General features: G+C 45.3%; 1 protein-coding gene and 1 pseudogene across 10 annotated transcripts in view; both read right to left on the minus strand.

Annotated features, from left to right (window-relative positions):
- Positions 1-20943, minus strand: part of MICAL3 (microtubule associated monooxygenase, calponin and LIM domain containing 3) — a 2050293-nt gene that overhangs the window by 1466057 nt on the left and 563293 nt on the right. For all 10 annotated transcript variants that reach the window (XM_086952901.1, XM_086952911.1, XM_086952910.1 and 7 more), the window contains 2 exons: positions 15627-15742; positions 5553-5679 (listed from right to left, as the gene is read on the minus strand). In XM_086952901.1, the coding sequence (XP_086809027.1) occupies positions 5553-5679; positions 15627-15742 (243 nt within the window). The remainder of the gene's footprint in view (positions 1-5552; positions 5680-15626; positions 15743-20943) is intronic.
- Positions 10163-11258, minus strand: LOC147733990 (uncharacterized; annotated as a pseudogene).

The raw sequence follows: 20943 nt of genomic DNA on the forward strand, positions 1-20943 counted from the left end.
GTGGTGTTGCAAGACCGCAGTCCCAAACTCAGGGACGAGAAGACCTTCTTGTCGTACTGGTCATACCTCTTAGATTCCCGGTCGGGTGGGGCCAACGGGAATGCGTTCTGGGAGGTCGAGGCCTGGATCACCAGACTCTCAGGGGTGGGATGGGTGGACAGGAACTTGGGGTCGTCCGGACAAGGACGGTGGCGCCTGGCCACGTTCCGATCAACAGGCGAACCTGAAGCGGGCCTGGACCACGTGCCCAACAGAACGTCTGACAAGGCTTCGTTAAACGGAAGCAGTGGCTCCTGTGGGCATGACTGCGGTTTGAAGACCTCAGTGAGGATGTTAGGCCTCACGGCCGCGACGGGGAGCTCAAGGTGTAAGGCCTTGGCAGCCCTCATCAGCACCACTGAATATGCAGCTCCCTCCTTCGACGCCACGGAAGGAGGAGAGACAAAGCCAGGGTTAGGAGAGTCGTCCAGACCACTGCCGTCCCCCAAATCACCTGTCCAGTCCGGGTCATACTGGCACTCACGTGACAGAGGGTCCTCGGACCCCTCCCAACCTTCCCCGTAGTCTTCATCATCTCCATATTCGGAGTCAACGATGTAGACCGGCTCCTCGGGGTTCACAGGCCCCATCGGCGTCGAGCGACGTCGGTCCGACTCCGCATCCAGATTCGGGGAGGGTATGGGGACGGCGCCGCCCGGAGCCGGCGCCGGAGCCCCGGCGCCGGCCGAAGCCGGCACAGGAGAACCGGCGCCGCGCGGGGACGGCGTCGGGGGTAACCCCGATGGAATCGGCGCCGGAGCAGCCGGCAGACCACCCGGCGCCGACCCCGAAGGCCCTTGCGGCGCCGGGGTCGGAGCCGTCGGCGGCACCGGGGCCGAAGCACCCGATGGCGTCGAGCCAGGGACAACCGACCCGCCAGGGCCCTCAGACGGAAGCACTGGGCCCGAAGGCGCCGTAGGCCCCGTCGGAGAACTGAGCGCCCTCATGGCCATGAGGAACACCTCAATCTCCTCAGGCGTCGCACCTTGCCCAGGGACCGGAGGGTATGGGGCAGGCCGCGCTGGCGATTCTCGTGGAGCCGCGGGGTTGGGGTCACCCGAGCCGCGGGGTTGGGGTCACCCGAACCCCCGGCCGCGTCGCGCGAGCGTCGGGGGAGTCGGGGGTACGATGACGACGCCCCGACTTCTTGTGTTTCTTACCTGAAGAGCCCGACGAATGGTGACGACTTCCGGAGCGCTCGGCGCGGCTCCGCGACCGCTCCCTCGAACGCTCCCTGGACCTCCGGCCGGACTGGGACCGCTCCCGACGCGGGGCCGACACCCGGAGCTCAAGCAGCTTGCGGGACCGCTCCCGCCTAGCCTTGTTAGTGAGAGCCCGGCAGTCGACGCAGGCGTCCACGTCGTGGTAGGGGCCCAGGCACCGGAGACAGAGTCGGTGATGGTCCGTGACCGACATCGTGCGGTCACAACCGTCACAATTCTTGAAACCGGGCATCCTACCAGGCACCAAAAAGAGATTAGTAAAGTTAACAAACTTGGTCAAAAGACCGGAGTACTGCTCTTCGGATCTGCGCTTACTGGCGCGGAAAAAAGAAGAACTGACGTCAGCGCGCGGAGGCGGCGTCTATATACTCCAGCGACGTCATCACGGCGCACGACGCCGACGATGGACGCGGAGTCGCAGGGGACGCCTGCAGACGACGCCTACCGACGCGCAGGGGTACTGCTACGCAAAAGTTTCCGGATCCAGACTGACGCCTGGGGATATTCTAAGGTAAGGAATCTAACACTAACGTGTTTCTTTCAGATTGTCTATTTACATGCTGTAACAGTATTATGAAAAACTCCTAACAGATCAGAAAAAAACAAACCAGTGAAGAACGCCCATCATTAAATACTAACAAGATGAAACAAAATCCAACCCACTATCAAGTCAGAAAAACATCTTTGCGACATCAAGAAAGGTAAACTTCATCCAATTGTGTGCCCTGATAGTTATGGGCACAGACTCTACGAAGATGTTAATCGATGATTGTTTCAGCCAAAGGTATTCGAGCCCCTAAACTGGTAAGCATTTACTGTTTTATTTTAACCTTTTGAATGGATTTTATCCAAAAACATCTAGCTACTCTGAACATCCTGCTCAAAATACACTGCCAGGGTAGCTCTGAAACTTAATTTTAAGCCCCTTTCTGAACTCCCTTAGCTAATAACCATATGGAACACACAGCTATGATACAATTACAGATTTTTAAACAGCATCCAAACTTCTTACTTCTTTAAAAATAGAAGTTGATACACTCCTTGTATCTGCAGAGAATGCAGAGTTAAATATCTCATAGGGGCAGCATAAAAGCACCAGGGCTTTTAAATATGTTTGCGTCCTGCAGCATGACCAACTTGGATGAACAGGGAATTTCAAGGGGAAAGGAATTCAACAGATCCAATCATTCATTAAAGAACATTGTTAAAACAGTTGATTCTCTTCCTCCATCCCTACCTTCAAAGGTTTTGTCTAAAGATCACCTATAGGGGTTTTCAGTGGCCCACCCAATTGCCTCCATTTTTCAACTCTGATATGAGACCTCTAGCAGACATGACTGGTAGCTTTATTTGTATGCTGAGGACCCTGTGGTACTCTCCTCCAGAGTGAGAGCCAACACGGAATCATAAAGATGAAAGTGTGCAAGACTGATCTCTGCAGCTGGATGATTAATCAAAGGGGAAAAAATATAAAAAACAACCACAATAGCCGTTTTGGATTTTCCAAAAGCTTTCCCCACTGGGGTTCATCCCCTTTGCACTGCTCGCAAACCTAACCAGTAGAATTGTCCGTAAAATTCATAAGATCTTCTTCCCAATTGAAGATCCAATTTTTCAGAATACATTTTTTATTCATGGAATTACCAATGAAGTAATTATAGGTAGTTGTCGTTCATATCCATGTTCAGTGGTAAATAAAAACCCCAAAAATCCAAGCGCTTTAGAGCTGCCTCATCCCAATGCATTCCGGACTGGATTTGTCCTTCATCAGCAGATCATTAATCTGCAAAACAGTAATATGCAAGAGTCTCAACAATAGCTAGCCACCAGGCTGTATTGATATGAATCATAAATAAAATGTATGTTTCGAATATAACACATACACCTCCTCATCAAACAGGGACATATTGAATGTTCAAGCTTGCAAATAAATCAGAATACCTAAAGAGTTGGTACATGTACACAATATGTTGAATTAATGGAGGCCATTTTTTAATGTTTAATGTCGCAAGTAAATAACGAAAAAACTTAAATGTCCACGACTGAGGGTTCGTGATAGCAGTGGTGTGGATTCAAGTAACCGCTGAATTTCATCCGATCTTTCAGACCATTAGGCATCAAGGTGTCCAGTCTTTAATCCAATAATTCTCTCTTTGGAGGAGGTGTTTGTCTCTTTCCTCCTTCATTTCCACTGTTTCCAAAATCATAAATTTGAGTTGACAAATGTTGTGACTAAATTCCCAAAAATGAGCCGCACGCACGAATGTAAAAAATATTGTCCGTTTGCCCGGAGCGGGACTATGAAAATGCAACACCTCTCCGTTTACAGATGGGCAAGAGCAGGGTTTGTTCCATGTACCCATGAGTGTTTCAGTCAGGGTCTTGTAAAATGGCAGTAAGGGGTCAGAAGATGCTCGTAACACTTCTTTGAGGGCGTGAGTGGTTACCACAACAATAAGCAATTGTAGATCCAAGATTTCAGTCGCCCACCTAATTACCATGGTGAAAGACTTCTGTAGAAAGGAGGCCAGGAGGGGAGACCAGTCCTCTGACAGGGAAAGTATCCAGTCAAATGGCCTCTTGAAGATCCATATACAAAGGTGCTATATTGCCGTGAGAATTCCTCCCCACCACCATCATCATCAAAAGCTAGTTGGCTCCAATTAGAGTTCGATATGAAAAGTTGTTAAAGTACTGTAGGTGGATCATAGGACAGGACACGGATTTACAAATTAGAATGCATGCAGGTCTGCCATCAAGGGACCGAGCTTGGGCGTGTCTTTGGCTGAAGGTCAAGAAGGATTCCACTCAGAGTCCGACAGAACTATGGCATGGACATTCTCCTCCGGCATCTGCAGTGTCAGTGGAAATTCTTCAGGAACCGGCACAGATCATAATGCCGGGCGTGGAGTCTGCTCTGGAGTAGAAAGCTCAACCTGAAGCAGGTACAGGTGGCATAGATAGTGTTGAGAGCAGGCCCACCAGTTGTAACCTAAGTGGAGGACTTTGCGGATATCTGGGGCCCAAAGGCACACCAGAGGGAGCTGGCAGGGCGCTGAAGATGCAGAGAGGAGCTTCCTTATACACTGCAATCCATTGAAGTGCTCCGAGAATCCCTGAGCAAATCAGACCCAGTTGCTGATATGGCTCCCCATTAGGGTACTGGGAACAAGACCACTAGGTATCTTTAAAGCCTTGCAACTTCTCGCATGCAGAGTGGTGAGGCAGGGATGACTGGATATAGACCTACCTGAAGACTTGGATCGTGATGATGACCGGTCATGGGATGAGCCCCAACAGCAGATCCATGTCCCCAACTTAGAGCAGGAGAAGCCTTTACACTACTTCCTTCATTGCTGGGCTATGTTCAGCTTGAGTTCACGTCCCAGATCAACTTCGGATATATAAGGGCACACTTCTCACATGACTTAGAGACATGGCCTGACCCCAAACACCAGAGAGACACCTTGTGGGAATCCGTCAGACATCTGGTTGTGACAGTCGCAACAAGGCCATTTTACCCTTGCACACTCTGGGTAAAAAGCTCATAAACTGATCAGAAAAACTAAAAGCAAGCTCCAGATCCATGTACAAAGGCATGGAAAGAAAGGAATAGATATCGGCGCCGCATGACACCACCTAATGGCACATAGGGTCTATGCTGAAAAATCTTCAGTTCCAGTCTTGAGCCTAGGGATTTTTTCAAGGGGAAGAATTTGCAGTCAGAAGTATCCATCAGAATATTCTGTAAATGGCACATGTTATAATGGAGTTGGCTAGGAGGATGCACAGGCCAAATGAGAGAGGGAGGTGAGATGGATGTTTATAGGTGGACACTGTAAAAGAAAAACTTAGGAGATGTTGTGGCTTATTATAGTGTAACACTAGTTTTGGAAGGCAGTGATGATGGAAAGAAATGGGATTAGGACGAGGGAAATGGAAAAACCGAAATAGGGAAATTGTGAACAAGGAGGGGAAGCCAGTGGACACCAAGTGCTCAATGGCATAAACAGCATTCCCAAGAGGTGTTTGAGTTCTGTTGATGGCTGTTAACAGCTTATTCACATCAGCTGTAAGCAATAACTCTCCCTTTAGGATTCCAGGTTTGTGGCATGAGGCATGGCCTGAAAACCATCCACTTGACCACTTTTTCTGTCAAAAATGGTCAAATAAAGTTTACAGGAATACTTGAAAAACCAATTCTCAGGTAACGTGCACTGCATAACCTAATATTTTAAGTTCTCAAAAGAATATGCAATTACAAGACATAAGTGCTATAGGAAAGCTTACCTGGTTTGGCCTGAGGACATGTACGCTAATGTTGGGGTATCGTGTGCCAGGATCGATACTGTACTGGCTGAAATTTTTATTCACATTCTCAGGGGTCGTCTGTGGGAGAAGCCGATAAATACTCTCTCTGAAACAGAAACGTGTGCTTGTTAGATATACAAACCAGTCTGGGAAAAAAAGCTAACAATGAGGTGTCCACTTTTCATCATTACATACCCAATTTTGGCCCATTTAAATAGTTAACAAAAGATAAACATAGTAATAATTAACACTGATATATTGGGCATGTAAAACAAAATCTTCACTGTTAAACCTTTATGGTCTATATGGCTACTTTTGCTTTTCCTGCCACACTTGTCAAAGTCCATGCCCTAGTGCACGTTGGTGTACATGCCACCAATGCCCTACTGCTTTTACCCTCATCGTAGAGTTAAAAGGACCAGCAAAAATGCTGCCAGAATAGATTTCTTTTCAGCAAGTACCACTTGGATGTACAAGTGACAGAGGTCAAACAGTGTTTCTGCATCTCTAACTTTCTGCATCTCTAACAACCTGCATATCTGACAGCAACGTATCATTCTGGTGCTGTGAATAGTACAGTTAAGGGCAGGGTCTCTCCCCTTGAGGTGTATGACGTCCAGATGGAGAACTAATAGTGGCTCGTGTTGTCCGTCATGTGGGGCCCCTAATGAAAGCATCGCACACTTTCTTTTTTTATGCGATGCTTATGTAAATCCAAGAAAATCTTGGTTGGCTCCAGTTTGTAGGAACCTCGGTGTCCAAAGTGGTGTTGAGGGGTTGAGAATTATTTGTTCCTCCACTGAAATGTCAATCGTAGTTGGAACTGCTAAATATCTGGGGTGGGCTTGGTCCATAAGGAGGAGGGCTCTATCCTCTAATGTGTTCTGAATTTTACATTTTCCTATGTATGATTTATCCTTGCAGACAACAACTGGGAGATATATATGAATTTTAACTTTAAAATGCGGCTAATATGTATGGTATCAGTTTTTTTTTGTATAAACTCGGGAATGGTCCGTAACGCGGAGGTTTCTATATTGTAACATGCATTTAGTTTCCGCATATCATGAAAAAGCTATTTTAATTCTAATTGATAACAATTTTTATGCTATGTATTATGTATTTTTAATTATAAATTTATTGTTATAGAATGTTTGAAGTTTTTTAGAAATGTATGTATTTACATGTGTGTGCTTTTATGAGTGTATAACTCGAATAAAGCTTTTTCTACCTAGTACAGTGTTAAGGGAAAGGAGCTTACTAAAGTACTGCCAGAACTCTACACTTTTACTCAACTGCAAGCCCTGGAAACAACCCCTGCATTTAAACCTGATAAAATAGAGACTAGCTTTTGCAGTTACAGAAATGACAGGTACCTCTAGTCTCTCCTGCTAAACTGCAGCTCTTAATATCTGTGGCATAAAGTATATAGTTTGCAAGACTCTGCTACCCTTATAACTGAGAGAGGGTTCCATTAGAGAAAGAACAGCAAATGACAGAGGTTGCTTTATCAACACAGGACACAAGGTCTTATCCTAGAGTACCATTATAAATATTGGGGTAGCCCCTAAGGTCAAGGCGGACCTGGGCGCAATACGGGAATAAAGGCAACGGTCCGTGACCAAGAATTAACAATTTTTGTTGTGTGAAGTACTGCAACAAGGTTACTGAATAATTCAAAAAGGGAATTTTTGGTGCATGTACACAAATACCTACTAATGCATATAGAGGAGTAAACTGACCACACATAAATACAAGATATTTATTTTCGTATAAATCTGAGATACTTTTACAATAACCATAGGTTGCGCACAAAAGAGGAGTAAAAGGTAATAGGGTAGTGGTGATAGGTGGTGAAAGTGTGAATCAAAGAAGCAGGGATAGCCAATTAGAAATTTTTCACAATTACTGGTAGCTAAGACCAGACAATGCAAGCCTGTCCAAGTAAAATTTACATGTACTCTGTAAATTTAAATGTACATTCAATGCAGATTTCCATAGTATGACAATGAAGATGTAGGTACAGGTCTTGATCTGTGGGAGAATGTCGACGTTTCGACTCTGCAATGAGGAATTCAAACCTTTGCTGCGAGTCTTCTTCAGGACTGTGTGATGCAACCTGACCCTGGAGCCAAGCCTGGCTACTCAGGTAAGATTCTATGGACGTGCCCCTAGGCCCACTGTTGCCAAGGTACGGTTATGCTGGTGTTTACATCACCATATGTGGATTCCTTATTATGCGATTATCGAATCTCGGCCCATATCTTATTCAGAGGACCTCGTCCATAGAATCTTACCCGAGTAGCCAGGCTTGGCTCCAGGGTCAGCTTGCAACATACAGTCTGGAAGAAGACTTGCAGCAAAGGTTTGAATTCCTCATTGCAGAGTCGAAACGTCGACGCTCTCCCACAGATGAAAACCTGTACCTACATCCTCATTGTCATACTATGGAAATCTGCATTGAATGCACATTTAAATTTACAGAGTACATGTAAATTTTACTTGGACAGGCATGCATTGTCTGTTCTTAGCTACCAGTAATTGTGAAGAATTTCTAATTGACTATCCCTACTTCTTTGATTCACACTTTCACCACCTATCACCACTACCCTATTACCTTTTACTCTTCTTTTGCGCGTAACCTATGGTTTTTGTAAAAGTATCTCCGATTTATACGAAAATAAATATATTGTATTTATGTGTGGTCAGTTTACTCTAACATATGCCTTAGTAGGTATTTGTGTACATGCATCAAAAATGTCCTTTACGAATTATTCAGTAACCTTGTTGTAGTACTTCAAAAAACAAAATTGTTCATTCTTGGTCACGGACCGTTGTTCTCTTTATTCCCTTATCCTAGAGTATGTCCTGTCACAAGAGTGGATTGCTTTTTGAGTTTTGCCAGAGAGATGAAGGCCTGGTATTCAGCCTATTCCAGGAAAAAGTGGACCCACCCTTTACAAATAATACTTCTGTTCTCGACCCCCCCACCCACTTCAACTCCTAAACAACAACAAAAACTAAGGGCTCTCTTGTATGAAGCAGTCGCAATTTCAGAGGCTCTTGCTTTGTCTGCTATTTCACCATCTTTAAGGCATAAGGTTACTCCAAAGCCCTTACAGGATATTATTACTTTGGATAATCACCCAAAATGTAATGTCTACCTCTTTTATTCTAATGTGCAGATGTAACCACCTATAGCACATACATATGCATTTAAATAAGATATGAGATCCATCAGCCACGAGCGAATCCCGTTGTGGTTGTGCTAGGAATGCTTTTAGTAGACTAGAACAATTCATCCAAGTGAACAGGTGCATCTGGAAGGATGGTAATAAATGCATAAAATTGTTCGAGATCCGGAACAAAGAGTGTAATCAAGATAGTTTTTCTGGGAAGTCTACAGTGATTCTGAATATAAAACCAGCAAATTGATCAATTCTGCCAGTGTAGATTACAGTATAAGATTGAACGAATATGCTACTTACCAGTATGCATCTGTTCTTGGGATGTAGGGCTGCTGACATTCGTATCTGTGCATAGATCGCCGCCTAGTGTTGGGTCCGGATGATTGCACATTGTTGTCCTGGAAGAGTCTTCGAAGTATCACGAGATAGGTGGCTCCTTCCCTGGACTACAGTGCGCATGGGCATCCTCTCCATCCTCAGATTGTTTTTAGCCATTGTGGCAGAGATGAAGTGTAGTACAGTAAGTGATGATCATGCTACGAGTAATTCTGAGTGCTGCAGCCGCTACAGGCGCCGGGGAGGAGGGCGGGCGATATGAATGTCAGCAGACCTACATGCCAAGAACAGATGCATACTGGTAAGTAGCATATTCGGTTCGAGGCATGTGGGCTGCTGAATTCATATCTGTGCATAGAATATATAGCAGTCCCTCTATTAGCGGCGGTTGCCTGTGCCAGCTGCTGCATTCTGAAAAAGTGTTTTTAGAACAGCCTGCCCTACAGCTGCCAGCTGTTTGGAGTGCAAATCTACGCAGTAGTGTTTTGTAAATGTGTGTATGGTAGACCATGTGGCTGCTCCACAGATTTCCTCTAAAGGAATGTTTCCAAGGAAAGCCATGGATGCCCCCAACTTTCGTGATGAGTGGGCTCTTGGGGGAACCGTTAATGTGCGCTTAGCCTTTTGATAGCAAATCTGTATGCACTAAAAGATCCACCTGGCTATACTTGCTTTTGAAATGGGGTTGCCTTTGTGTTGTGGTGAAAAGGCAACAAACAGTTGTTTTGTGTTCCTAAAATCTTTTGTCATATCTATGTAGTACATTGGAGCTCTCTTGACGTCTAGTGTGTGGAGCATTCTCTCTGCCACCGCATCTGGTTTCTGGAAGAACACTGGCAGTTCTATAGTTTGATTCATATGGAACTGTGAAACCACTTTAGGCAGAAACTTAGGGTTAGTGCGTAGTACCACCCTGTTGGAGTGAATCTGTATGAATGGCTCCTGGATAGTTAGTGCCTGAAGTTCACTAACTCGTCGTAGCGATGTGATTGCTATTTAGGAAAGCCATTTTCCACGTCAAGAATTGTATCTCGCATGAGTGTAGAGGCTCAAAAGGTGGTCCCATTAATCTGGTAAGGACCACATTCAGGTTCCATACAGGTGCTGGTGGGTGTCGGGGAGAAATAACTCGTTTGAGTCCCTCCAGAAAAGCTTTGATGGCAGGCACTTTGAAAAGTGAGAGATGCTGCCTGTTTTGGAGATAAGCTGCTATTGCGGATAAATGTATACGAATGGAAGCATAGGCCAGATTTCATTTGTATAGATATAACAGATAACAGATGATGTTGTGAGTAGATGCATCTAGCGGATTAATGTCGTTGTTGGCACAATAAATGACAAACTGCTTCCATTTCGCCGCATAACATGCTCTAGTGGTGGGCTTTCTTGCCTCCCTTATGATATCCATACAGTCCAGAGGCTGGTTGAGGTAGCCAAATTCTAAGACCTCAGGAGCCAGATCGCCAGGTTGAGCTGTTGCGGATCTGGATGCTGAATGTCGCCATGGCTCTGCGTCAAAAGCCTGGGCGTGAGTTGCAGCCTTTGATGCGGTACCACGGAGAGTTCTAGAAACGTGGTGTACCATGGTTGGCGTGCCCACGTTGGAGCAACCAGGATGAAAGTCATTGAGTGTTGCTTCAGTTTCCGTGCCCCCAGCGGTATTAGCGGTGCTGGGGGAAAAGCGTACGCAAATATGCCTGACCAGTTCATCCATATCGCATTTCCCTGCGACTGTGGGTGTGGGAACCTGGCGGCAAAGCTTTGGCATTTTGCGTTTTCCCTTGTGGCGAACAGGTCTATCTCTGGATGACCCCAATACTTGAAGTACGGTTGGAGTACTTATGGATGTATCTCCCACTCGTGCATCTGGTGGCTGTGCCTGCTGAGCAGGTCCGCCATCTGATTGTCCTTGCCTGGGAGGTGTTCTGCCATGAGGAAGATGTTTCTCTGAAAGGCCCACTTCCACATGCTCTGAGCCAGATGAGACAACTGTGGAGAGTGTGTACCTCCCTGCTTCTGTATGTAGTACATGGCCGTCATGTTGTCCGTCAGGATCAACACTACCTTGTTGCACAAATGTACTTTGAATGCTTTCATTGCCATGAAGATAGCCATCAGTTCCAGAAGGTTGATGTGCATCTTTTTCTGCTGTGCTGTCCATAGTCCCTGCACTGTGTAGTGGAGTACATGAGCTCCCTACCCTGGAGAGATGCATCCATCGTCAGTATAATCTGTGGGACAGGCTCTTGGAACGGTCGGCCCCTGCAAAGGTTTTGTGGGTTCCACCAATGCAGAGAGTTGTATGCGCGACCGGTCACCAACACTAGGTCTTTCAATTGTCCGTGAGCCTGATTCCACTGACGTGCCAAGAACTCCTGAAGCGGACGCATGTGTAGTCTTGCGTGCGGGACTATGAAGATGCAGGAGGCCATCCTGCCTATCAACTGCATGAACACTCGTGCTGGAAGAGAGTGTTGTGGTTTGAATTTCCGTATAAGGAATTGCATGCTGTTGATCCTCACTGAAGTTGGCTGTGCTTTGGCTGCCAGAGTGTCTATTGTCGCGCCCAAGTACTGCCGTGCGTGGGCGGGCTGAAGGTGGAACTTTGGATAATTCAGTGAAAACCCCAGATCGTGAAGAAGGTGAATGGTGTGGGACATGTGGGTGGCACATTGCTGGGCCGACTTTGCTTGGATAAGCCAGTCGTCCAGATAAGGGTAGACGTGAACGTGCTGTCTCCGTAGGTGTGCAGCCACTGTCGCCAGGCACTTGGTAAACACCCTGGGTGCTGTCATCACTCCGAAAGGGAGGACCTTGAACTGATAATGCTGATCCTGAATGGTAAATCTGAGATATTTTCTGTGTGACGGGTGTAGCGGTATATGGAAATATGCATCCTTCAGATCTAGTGTTGCGAGGAAATCTCCCTGACTGAGCAACGGTAGAACCTGCTGTAATGTGAGCATGTGAAAGTGTTCTGATAGGATGTACTGGTTTAGGGGCCTGAGGTCCAGTATGGGTCTGAGGGACCCGTCCTTTTTGGGATCAAGAAGTACAGCGAGTACACCCCTGTACCTTTTTGTTCCACAGGCACGAGCTCTATGGCTCCTTTTTGCAGCATGCTAACAACCTCCTGCTGCAATAACTGTAAATGCTCTGCGGACATAGGATGGTGTCTTGGGGGTATGTTGGGTGGAGTGGATGTTAACTCCCGACAATAACCTTACTGGATAAGCTGCCTCACCCACCTGTCTGTAGTGATGGATTTCCAGACCGGCAGGAACTGTTGTAGTCTCCCCCGACCGGTGTGGTATGATCGGGGGGCAGTGACAAGACGTCACTGTTTGTTAGTGGCGGAGGATCGGGAGTTGTTGTTTCCACGACCTCTGCCCTTGGTGCTGTTTCCAAGATAGCCACCCCTATTGTTCTTGTTGTAGGTGGTCTGCGTGCCTCCTTTACTGTATTGTGTCTGCTGGGACACCTGGCCTCTGGAAGCTCCTCTATTGTTGGAGCGACGAAAAGAACCACCCCTGAACTGCTGCGACTGTAGAGCCCCCATAGACAGTCTCTGTATCTTTCTTAATTTTTTCTAAGGTGGTGTCCACTTCTGGGCCAAATAAGTAATCAGGGTTAACCGGCTGATTGAGTATGGTGGTTTGTATCTCAGGCTTGAAGCCGGAGATTCTCAGCCATGCGTGTCTTCGTAACATAACACTTGTATTAATCGCCCTGGCTGCAGTGTCTGCTGCGTCTAGCGCACACTTAATGGATGCATTTGATATAAGTTTCCCTCCTTGTATTAGCATCTCTGCTGCCTCCTTATACTCATCTGGCAAGTTTTGTAACAGGGTCTCGAGTGTATCATAATGAGCCCTGTCATATCTGGCTAAGAGTGCCTGTGTGTTGGAGATTCGCCAGACATTGGCCGCTTGAGCTGCCACCCTTTTTCCTGATGCTTCTAGCACTTTAGATTCCTTGTCAGGGGGAGGAGCATCACCCGTTGTTTGCGAGTTCGCTCTTTTACGAGCATTGGAAACAATCAGAGAGTCCAAAGAGAACTGTCCCTTGATATACGTAGGGTCCACAGGTGCTGGTTTGTATTTTTTTTTCAATTCTGGGGTTTACTACCCTTGCCCTTGTGGTCTCAAAGATGTCTCCAAAGTGTTTCAGGACACTTTTTAGCATGGGTAGAGTCTTTACTGTTCTCTCTGAGGTTGAGAAGGTGTCAAACAAAAAGTCCTCTTCAATTGGGACAGCATGGAGCTGGACATCATGATTTTTTGCTGCCCTCTCAATAAGTGCATTAAACGCAGCCGTGTCTTCTGTAGGTGAGGTTTTAATAGAATAGACATGACGGTCCGGGGCAGTTTGTGGATCTCCTGGGTCAACAGCGTCTGCCCAGGGTTCAGTGTGATCTTCTGGATCAGTGTCTACAGGATAACTGTAATCCTCATTGTCACCATCCCCTACATCCACATCTGAATGTGTGGGTGAAATAGGAGCAGGGTCTTGTCCATATGGTTGTAGAGGTTCAAAAAGAAGAGGTGACGTAGCAGAATCCTTCTTTTTCTTCAATGGAATTTTATATGCCTCCATAGGCTGTTCTGGGGCGATCTTTCGCTTGAAAATGGAAAGTCTACCAGTCTCAGCGTCGATGAATTGCCTCGACTGATCTTCCTGCATAGGCTGTCGATGCTTGGTGGCCCCTTCTGTAGTTGTAGGCTTTGGCCCCATGGACACCTTTTTGGCCGCTTCGACGCCCGTCTTAGGGGCGAACGCCTTAGGTACCACTGTCGGCGGCAGTGTGAACTTAATCGGTGCAGACGACTTCGGAGGTTTACTGACTGGCTTCGGGGGTAGAGTGGCCTTCGGTCTGACAGCAATAGCCTTCTCTTTAATGCGTTGCAGCGAGTCCGATACCTGCTTCGAAAAAGAGGCGGATGGCTGTGTTACTCAACAGGGTCTTTAGAGCCACTGCTAGTCGTGGACTTGAGGTCTTTACTGCCCTTAGCCTTGTCGAGTCGACGTTTAGGATCGAGAACGTTCTGAGTTTCGAGTCCCTTGTTTGTGTCTACGGCCTTCGGTGCCGACTTCTTCAGGTCGATGTCCTTGACCATTTTCTTCGGTGGCCCCGCCTTCAGCTCATCACCCTTTAGCGAACTCCACCGGGTCGATAACACTCTTCTGTTTCGTCGGTGCCGATGGTTCAGAAGCCTTCGATCCGACCAAAGTAATACGTACTTTCGATTTTCGATTTCGTTTCCGGTGCTTTCGTTTTGTAGACACCGATGCTTTTGGTTTCGATTTTGATCGTTCAACCGATGGCTCGTTTGAAATGTCCGTAACCGGGCCTTGAGGCGAGGCTGTAGAACTATGCGTTTGATCTTGGGTAAGGCCATGTGGCGATCCCTCGACCTGAGCCTTGTAGAGTATTTTAGTCTCGGCCCCCGTACCAACGGTTGGGCCTAGCTCCTCGCTCGAGCTATCTTCCACGGCCCCGAAAGGCTTCATCGTCGTCTCCTACCTCGTCGACGACGTCTTCATTATCGACCATTTCCACATCTGCGTCGTAACTGGAGTCGATCTCCGACGCAGAATCAGACCGGTTCTCTTGAACTTCCTGCTCAACTCCCTCATCTTCCTCGGCATCGAAGATGTTCACCGGGTCGAGTGCCATCTGCTGGGCCTCCTTTCGCGCTGCGCGTCGAAGGCGAATCGTCTTCTTGGAGCGGAACAGAGAACAAGCCATACAGCTGGCTTCATCGTGATCCGGAGACAGGCACTTGTTGCACACCGGGTGGACATCGATGTGAGGATACTTGGAGTTGCAAACGGGACATCTCTTGAACGGGCTCCGTTCCATAATGGATCATCGATAAGGCCTCTGGCGTCGACCGGGCCTTTAGTGCTGAAAAGCCACGCGGCTCTTCTTGACGTCCGGCTCAAGGATAGAGCTGGAAAAAGTACTGGGCACTGATCGCAAAGACAATACCGACGTTAACTAAAGGCCTTTTGGCTAAATATAAAGTTTGTTATCGATTCCGAACTTGAGTTAACAAATATACATCCGAACCCAATGGCGGAAAAAAACAATCTGAGGATGCCCATACGCACTGTAGTCCAGGGGAGGAGCCACCTATCTCGTGATACTTCGAAGACTCTTCCAGGACAACAATGTGCAATCATCCAGACCCAACACTAGGCGGCGATCTATGCACAGATATGAATTCAGCAGCCCACATGCCTTGAACATAAAGTAAATTGATAAAGGTATTGATAGCATACATGCTATCGAACCTGCAAAAGAGCACTACGCCTACAAGAAGAGGATCATCCACAGAGGAAGGCAAATGACTGATTGACAATGGAGAACAAACAGGAACTTTTTACATTTTTCCTCCACAAAATCATACCAAGGAAAAACTGGGAGAATATGTTAACAAGACTTACTCATGCACATGTCCATGACAACTTGGCACTAAGGTATCATCTACCATGCTAATTTGTTATCCATATCAATTCTGTTTACCTCTCTGCAAGGACCTCTAATGGGTTGGCGCCCAAGGACCAGCTGCGCACCATCCATGCAGAATCCATAGCGGCCAAAAAGCCACGAGCAATTCCAGTTCCCATAGGCCAGAAGGGCTGGAAAAAAAGAATATGGAAAACCACCAGAAGAGGCGATAAGTTAGAAAAGTGAAAAAAAATACAGAGAAGCAAGCATGTCTTTGAAGCTAAATTAATATGCTCATTGCTCATCTAAGGCTAGAGGGAAAAAACAAGACTAACTGCAGGAGGAGCAACGTACATGATGTGAACCTTCAGTTTTCCATCCATTCCATCAGTCAAGATGTGCTATTTTTATACCATGACGCAAAATCGGACTATAATGTTACAAATAAGTATCACTGAAAAGAAATGTCCATGGTTTGTTTTTTTAAAGAATTTTAATTTTTTTCAATACCATGCATGACAGTCAATTACTTATCTCTTGCATTGCCATTGCGCAGATGCCCATTGATCATTGTACGTGTCATTTAAGATCAGCTGACAAAATCCTTCCCCAACATTCCTAATCCCCCTCCCCTCTACCCCCACCCCCCGTCAGTGTGCCCTGGCTTGTCCATTCCAATCTATAGCTACAAATCTGTCCCATCTTCAACCCATCAAACAGGAGAAAAGGAGATAATGAATACCCAAACAGTAACAAACAGTTCCTTGCGCTTTCACACTAGCCCGCCAGTACCACTAGACTAGTCTAGTCTGGAAATTTTGTATTGCGCAAAACATATCACATCCCGTGAGGGAGTCTCATGGCGCATGCGGACAGCCCCGGAGTAAAAAGGAGAGAGATCTTGCGAAAAAGGCGGAGACCTAGCTGAAGAGCCATGTTTTCAACAGTCTTCGGAAACTCATGTGCTCGGTCGTTGCACGAATATTCAGAGGAAGTTTGTTCCATAGGAGAGGTGCCATATGTGAGAAAGCACGTCCCCCATTCCTGACTGTTTGTATTCTAGATGGCGTAAGTTGGAACTTATAGCTAGATCTCAGTTCTCGTCCGGGCTGGTACCAAGTCAGTTTTTGGTTCCAGTATTTGGGTCCAGTGCCATGCATATGTTTGTGGACCAGACACATGGTTTTAAAAATGACTCTCTTTTTTATGGGTAGCCAGTGTAAATTTTTCAGGCTAGGAAGGGAGGGGGATCGTTTTGGGAGTCCTAAAATCAGACGAGCAGCAGTGTTCTGAACAACTTGCAGTCTCTTTATGTGGCATTCATTTATGGCAAGCAGAATGGAGTTGCAGTAATCTAGCCTATTTATAATAAGGCCCTGAACTAGAACTTTACGTGCTTCTTTTGGTATCCATTTAAAGGCTCTACGGAGACTTCGCATGATTCCAAAACAGGTTCCAACAGTGTGGTTCACGTGGTCCTTCATGGATAATTTATTATCCATGTGAATTCCAAGGTTGCGGACAGATTCTTTTGGGACCGGACATTCCCCCATTTCCGGGGGCCACCAGTCCTGAGACCAGTGTGCACTGGCTTGACCGAAAGTCATTATTTCAGACTTTGCGCCGTTTAGTTGTAAATGATTTAGACTCATCCAGTTTTTAACCTCTATTAAGCACTTTTTAAAGCGTTTTTTGGTGTCATTAATATCATGTTCAAGGGTAACAAGTATTTGCGTGTCATCAGCATATGATAACACGTCAAATCCATGTGCCCTAATGAGATTGGCCAGGGGGGCCATATAAACATTAAAAAGGGAGGGGCTGAGAATAGAGCCCTGTGGCACACCCCTTGTAACTGGCCGTGTGCTGGCTAAGGTTTCATCTAATTGCAGTGTGGTGGTTCGGTTTGACAGATAGCTAATGAACCACTTTAAGACCTGCCCCTTGACACCATACTCCCACAGTCGTCTGATTAGGATATGGTGGGAGATGGTGTCAAAGGCAGCTGATAGGTCTAAAAGTACCAGAATGCATGATTGGCGCTTGTCAAGGGCACCTCTGATGTTCTCCGTCACCTCTATCAGGGCTGTCTCCGTACTATGTGCCGCACGGAAACCTGACTGTGAGGTGTCAAGTAGATTGTTCTTCTCGAGATAGCTTCTCAACTGCTCATTTACAAATGCCTCCAGCACCTTCCCCAAGAAAGGTAGCAAGGAGATGGGGCGATAATTTGAAAAGATATTTGCATCCGCACCAGGCTTTTTTAGTAGAGGTTTTACTCTAGCCGCTTTCCAGATTTGAGGAAATTCCGCTTCTCTCAGGGATGTGTTTAGGAGGCAGGAGAGGGGATGGGCCAACACTGGAGTGAGGGTAGTAAATAGTTTGGATGTTAGGTGGTCACAGGGAGATCCGGATTTTATTTTATGTCCTAGACGTAGGATTTTATCATCGTCTAGCAGTTCAAAAGTGGACCAGTTAGAGGAAGAGACCTCTTTGTTCATGTGTAGTTCTATGTCCAGGTGTTGGAGAGGTGTATTTTCTGCATTGAATGGTTGACATATTTTTGTGATCTTATCGTCTAGGAACATTGAAAGATCTTCTGTCCATTTTTTGGTTTTTGGGGCCTCTGGTGGGCTTTTAGCGGACGTAAGTTCTTTTAGTATGTGGTGGAGCTCTTTGGACGAGTTTTTAGCTTTACTTATGCGTTCAGCTATATGGTTTTTTTTTGCCGCTTTGATTTTCCTCATGTATTCAGTATGTAGGGTTTGGTAAATTTGGCGATCATTGGAGTTTTTTGTTTTACGCCAGATTTTTTCGGCATTTCTTGTTTGAGTTTTAAGATATTTTAGTTGGTCGGTAAACCATGGTGAGGTTTTTTCCCTACAGTATACCTTTCGTAAGGGGGCTATTTTGTCTAGTGTTTTATGAATGGCAGACTCCAGGTGTATAGCTCCGAGGTGTACATTTTCCTTGAGATTTATGTGATCTATCTTGAAATTTGCTGAAAAAGAGGCCTGAGTAACACTTTTCATGTTTCGACATGCTTTTTGCGTTTTTTTTATTATATTTTTAGCACTATGTCCACTTATAGAGAATTTCACCAGAAAGTGATCGGTCCATAATAATGGAGTGGGAGTCTTTAGTGAGACATTTGGCGAGTTTGTGAATAAAAGATCAAGAGTATGACCAGCTAGATGGGTGGGACCAGTGATCAATTGTGTCAAATTAAGTGTGTTCATTGTGGAAATCAGTTTATCTGTGTCCGCTTTGGACTGATCATCCACATGATAGTTAAAATCGCCTAATAGTAAGAAATTGTCAGACGTCAGTACGTGAGGGGCGATGGTTTCTAGTAGGGCATTTGCAAAATCTCCTTTGTTTCTTGGAGGGCGATATAATAAAGCCCCTTTCCAAATACCTTCCTTTTCTAGCTCGTTGATTTTGAAAATTAAAATTTCAGTGTCACTTACTACTAGACTGTCTATGATTTGAACATTTATGTTCTTTGTAGCTGCTATGAGTACTCCACCACCTTTACCTCCTATTCTATCTCGTCTTATTATGGTGTATTGTGGGGGAAAGGCAATATGGAGGTCCGGGGTTGCATGTTCATGCAGCCAAGTTTCCGTAATGAAACACAGTTCTGGTTCGTCATCACTAATCCTGGAATGTGCAAGATAGCCCCTCTCGCAGTGCGACTTGGTATACCATCCCTCCCCCTATTCCTCATGAGTTCACCACCCTCGTTCTCTCACCTGGGTCTGACTCTACACCTTCTTTGTCCTCCTCATCCTCCCTGGTAGAGGTTTGGAGTTCTGCTACCAAAGCCCCCCATGCCCTTGCCGCCTCCAATGCCTTTTCATTAGCCGTGCGCCTAGCTACCTGTAGGCGAAGTGTCCCTTTGCTACCCGCCCAATTTAACAAGCATTTGCAATGCAATAGGTCTCGCATTAGGAAAGTTTGAGCTATTGGTATTGTAAATTACATTTTTTTTATTCATGTGTTGGTTTTGAAAATAGCGAAATTAATAGCTTTGTCATTTACAATGCCAATAGTTTTAACTTTCGCAAATGTGACACCTATAGCATTTGTAATGCAATATAAACATCACAAACAGTTAAAATACATTTTCTTTTTTTAAAGTATGACATCATTTTTCAAACTTGTTCATCTATTCATTGACGTTCATAGCAATCTGAGTGACACAGAGAGTAACAAGTTGGCATGCCTTATTCATCACCATGCTATTTACTTGTAATGTTTCATATTATCATACAACATTTCTTTACAGCCAGACCTATTGGCATTGTTAATGTTTGTTATGCAATCGTATTGATGCTTTCTTACGCACTACTATCTCCATATTGCCAGTGCTCCCCTTAAGTATTTGTTGCATTCTAAAAATTCTAACATAACATGATTTCACTGTGACGCTATGGTTGCTACACAAAACCTAAAAACTTTTGAAATGTACTGGTTAAAGTTCCCTACACAAACCATAATTTGTGCCTTTGTGATCAAAACCATACCTCACACCGGACAACTTCCACATGTAAAACTAGTAAACAACTGGACTTAAGACAATAGAATAATGATACATATCCATACAAACTACATTATACCCATGTCAATGGTAAGATGATATACATCACCAGTTAGGTGAGATCTAATGAATTCTGCTACATCATGTATGTTATGAGCAGTTTATTGTAAAGTGATTATTAGTTTGTGTAGCAGATCATTTGTAGTGAATTTAAGGGGCTATTAGGTTTTCTTTAGTGTAATTGTTGGAGTATTCATGTTAAACTGTTGCTGCTTTTTGAAGAATGGAAAACTATTCATTGCTTTTATTAAGAAAGCACTAGTTGGTACCCTTGTAGACATTAATGACCCATTGTCGTGTAGTTGACTCTTAGCCACTTTTTTTTAGCTAACAGGTCTTAAGCATGCTGGGACTTGCAGTTTTCAACGTCCTAACGAGACTAGCTCAACTAGTCTAGGTTTTCCTAGTGCTTGAGGTCCTTTTCGTTCCATTATTGACGAATGACTAAAAGTACTAGAAAGCAAAGAAAAAGATATCTACTCATCCTTTGAAAACAATAAACCACTTTATATTTTTCATATTTTAAATACACAAAAGTACAGCCAAAAAAAACTGTGGGTGGGTTCTACACCTCTCTAATGCATCATTCATCGGTAACCTGAAAGACGTATTAACAGAAAAGCATTATGCCGAAGATGAGATGGCAATCTTCTTAAACAGCAGACAGGTAAAAATCGAGGGTGTCTGAACATGATACATGTCATTAATAACACTGACATCTGTAAATACTTGAGTGAATATGCAACTTGTATACATATATCTGTAACCACTAGCGTTTGTAGTAGACCT

Source organism: Lissotriton vulgaris, chromosome 1_2, assembly GCF_964263255.1.
Source record: "Lissotriton vulgaris chromosome 1_2, aLisVul1.2, whole genome shotgun sequence".
NCBI classification, from domain to species: Eukaryota; Metazoa; Chordata; class Amphibia; order Caudata; family Salamandridae; genus Lissotriton; species Lissotriton vulgaris.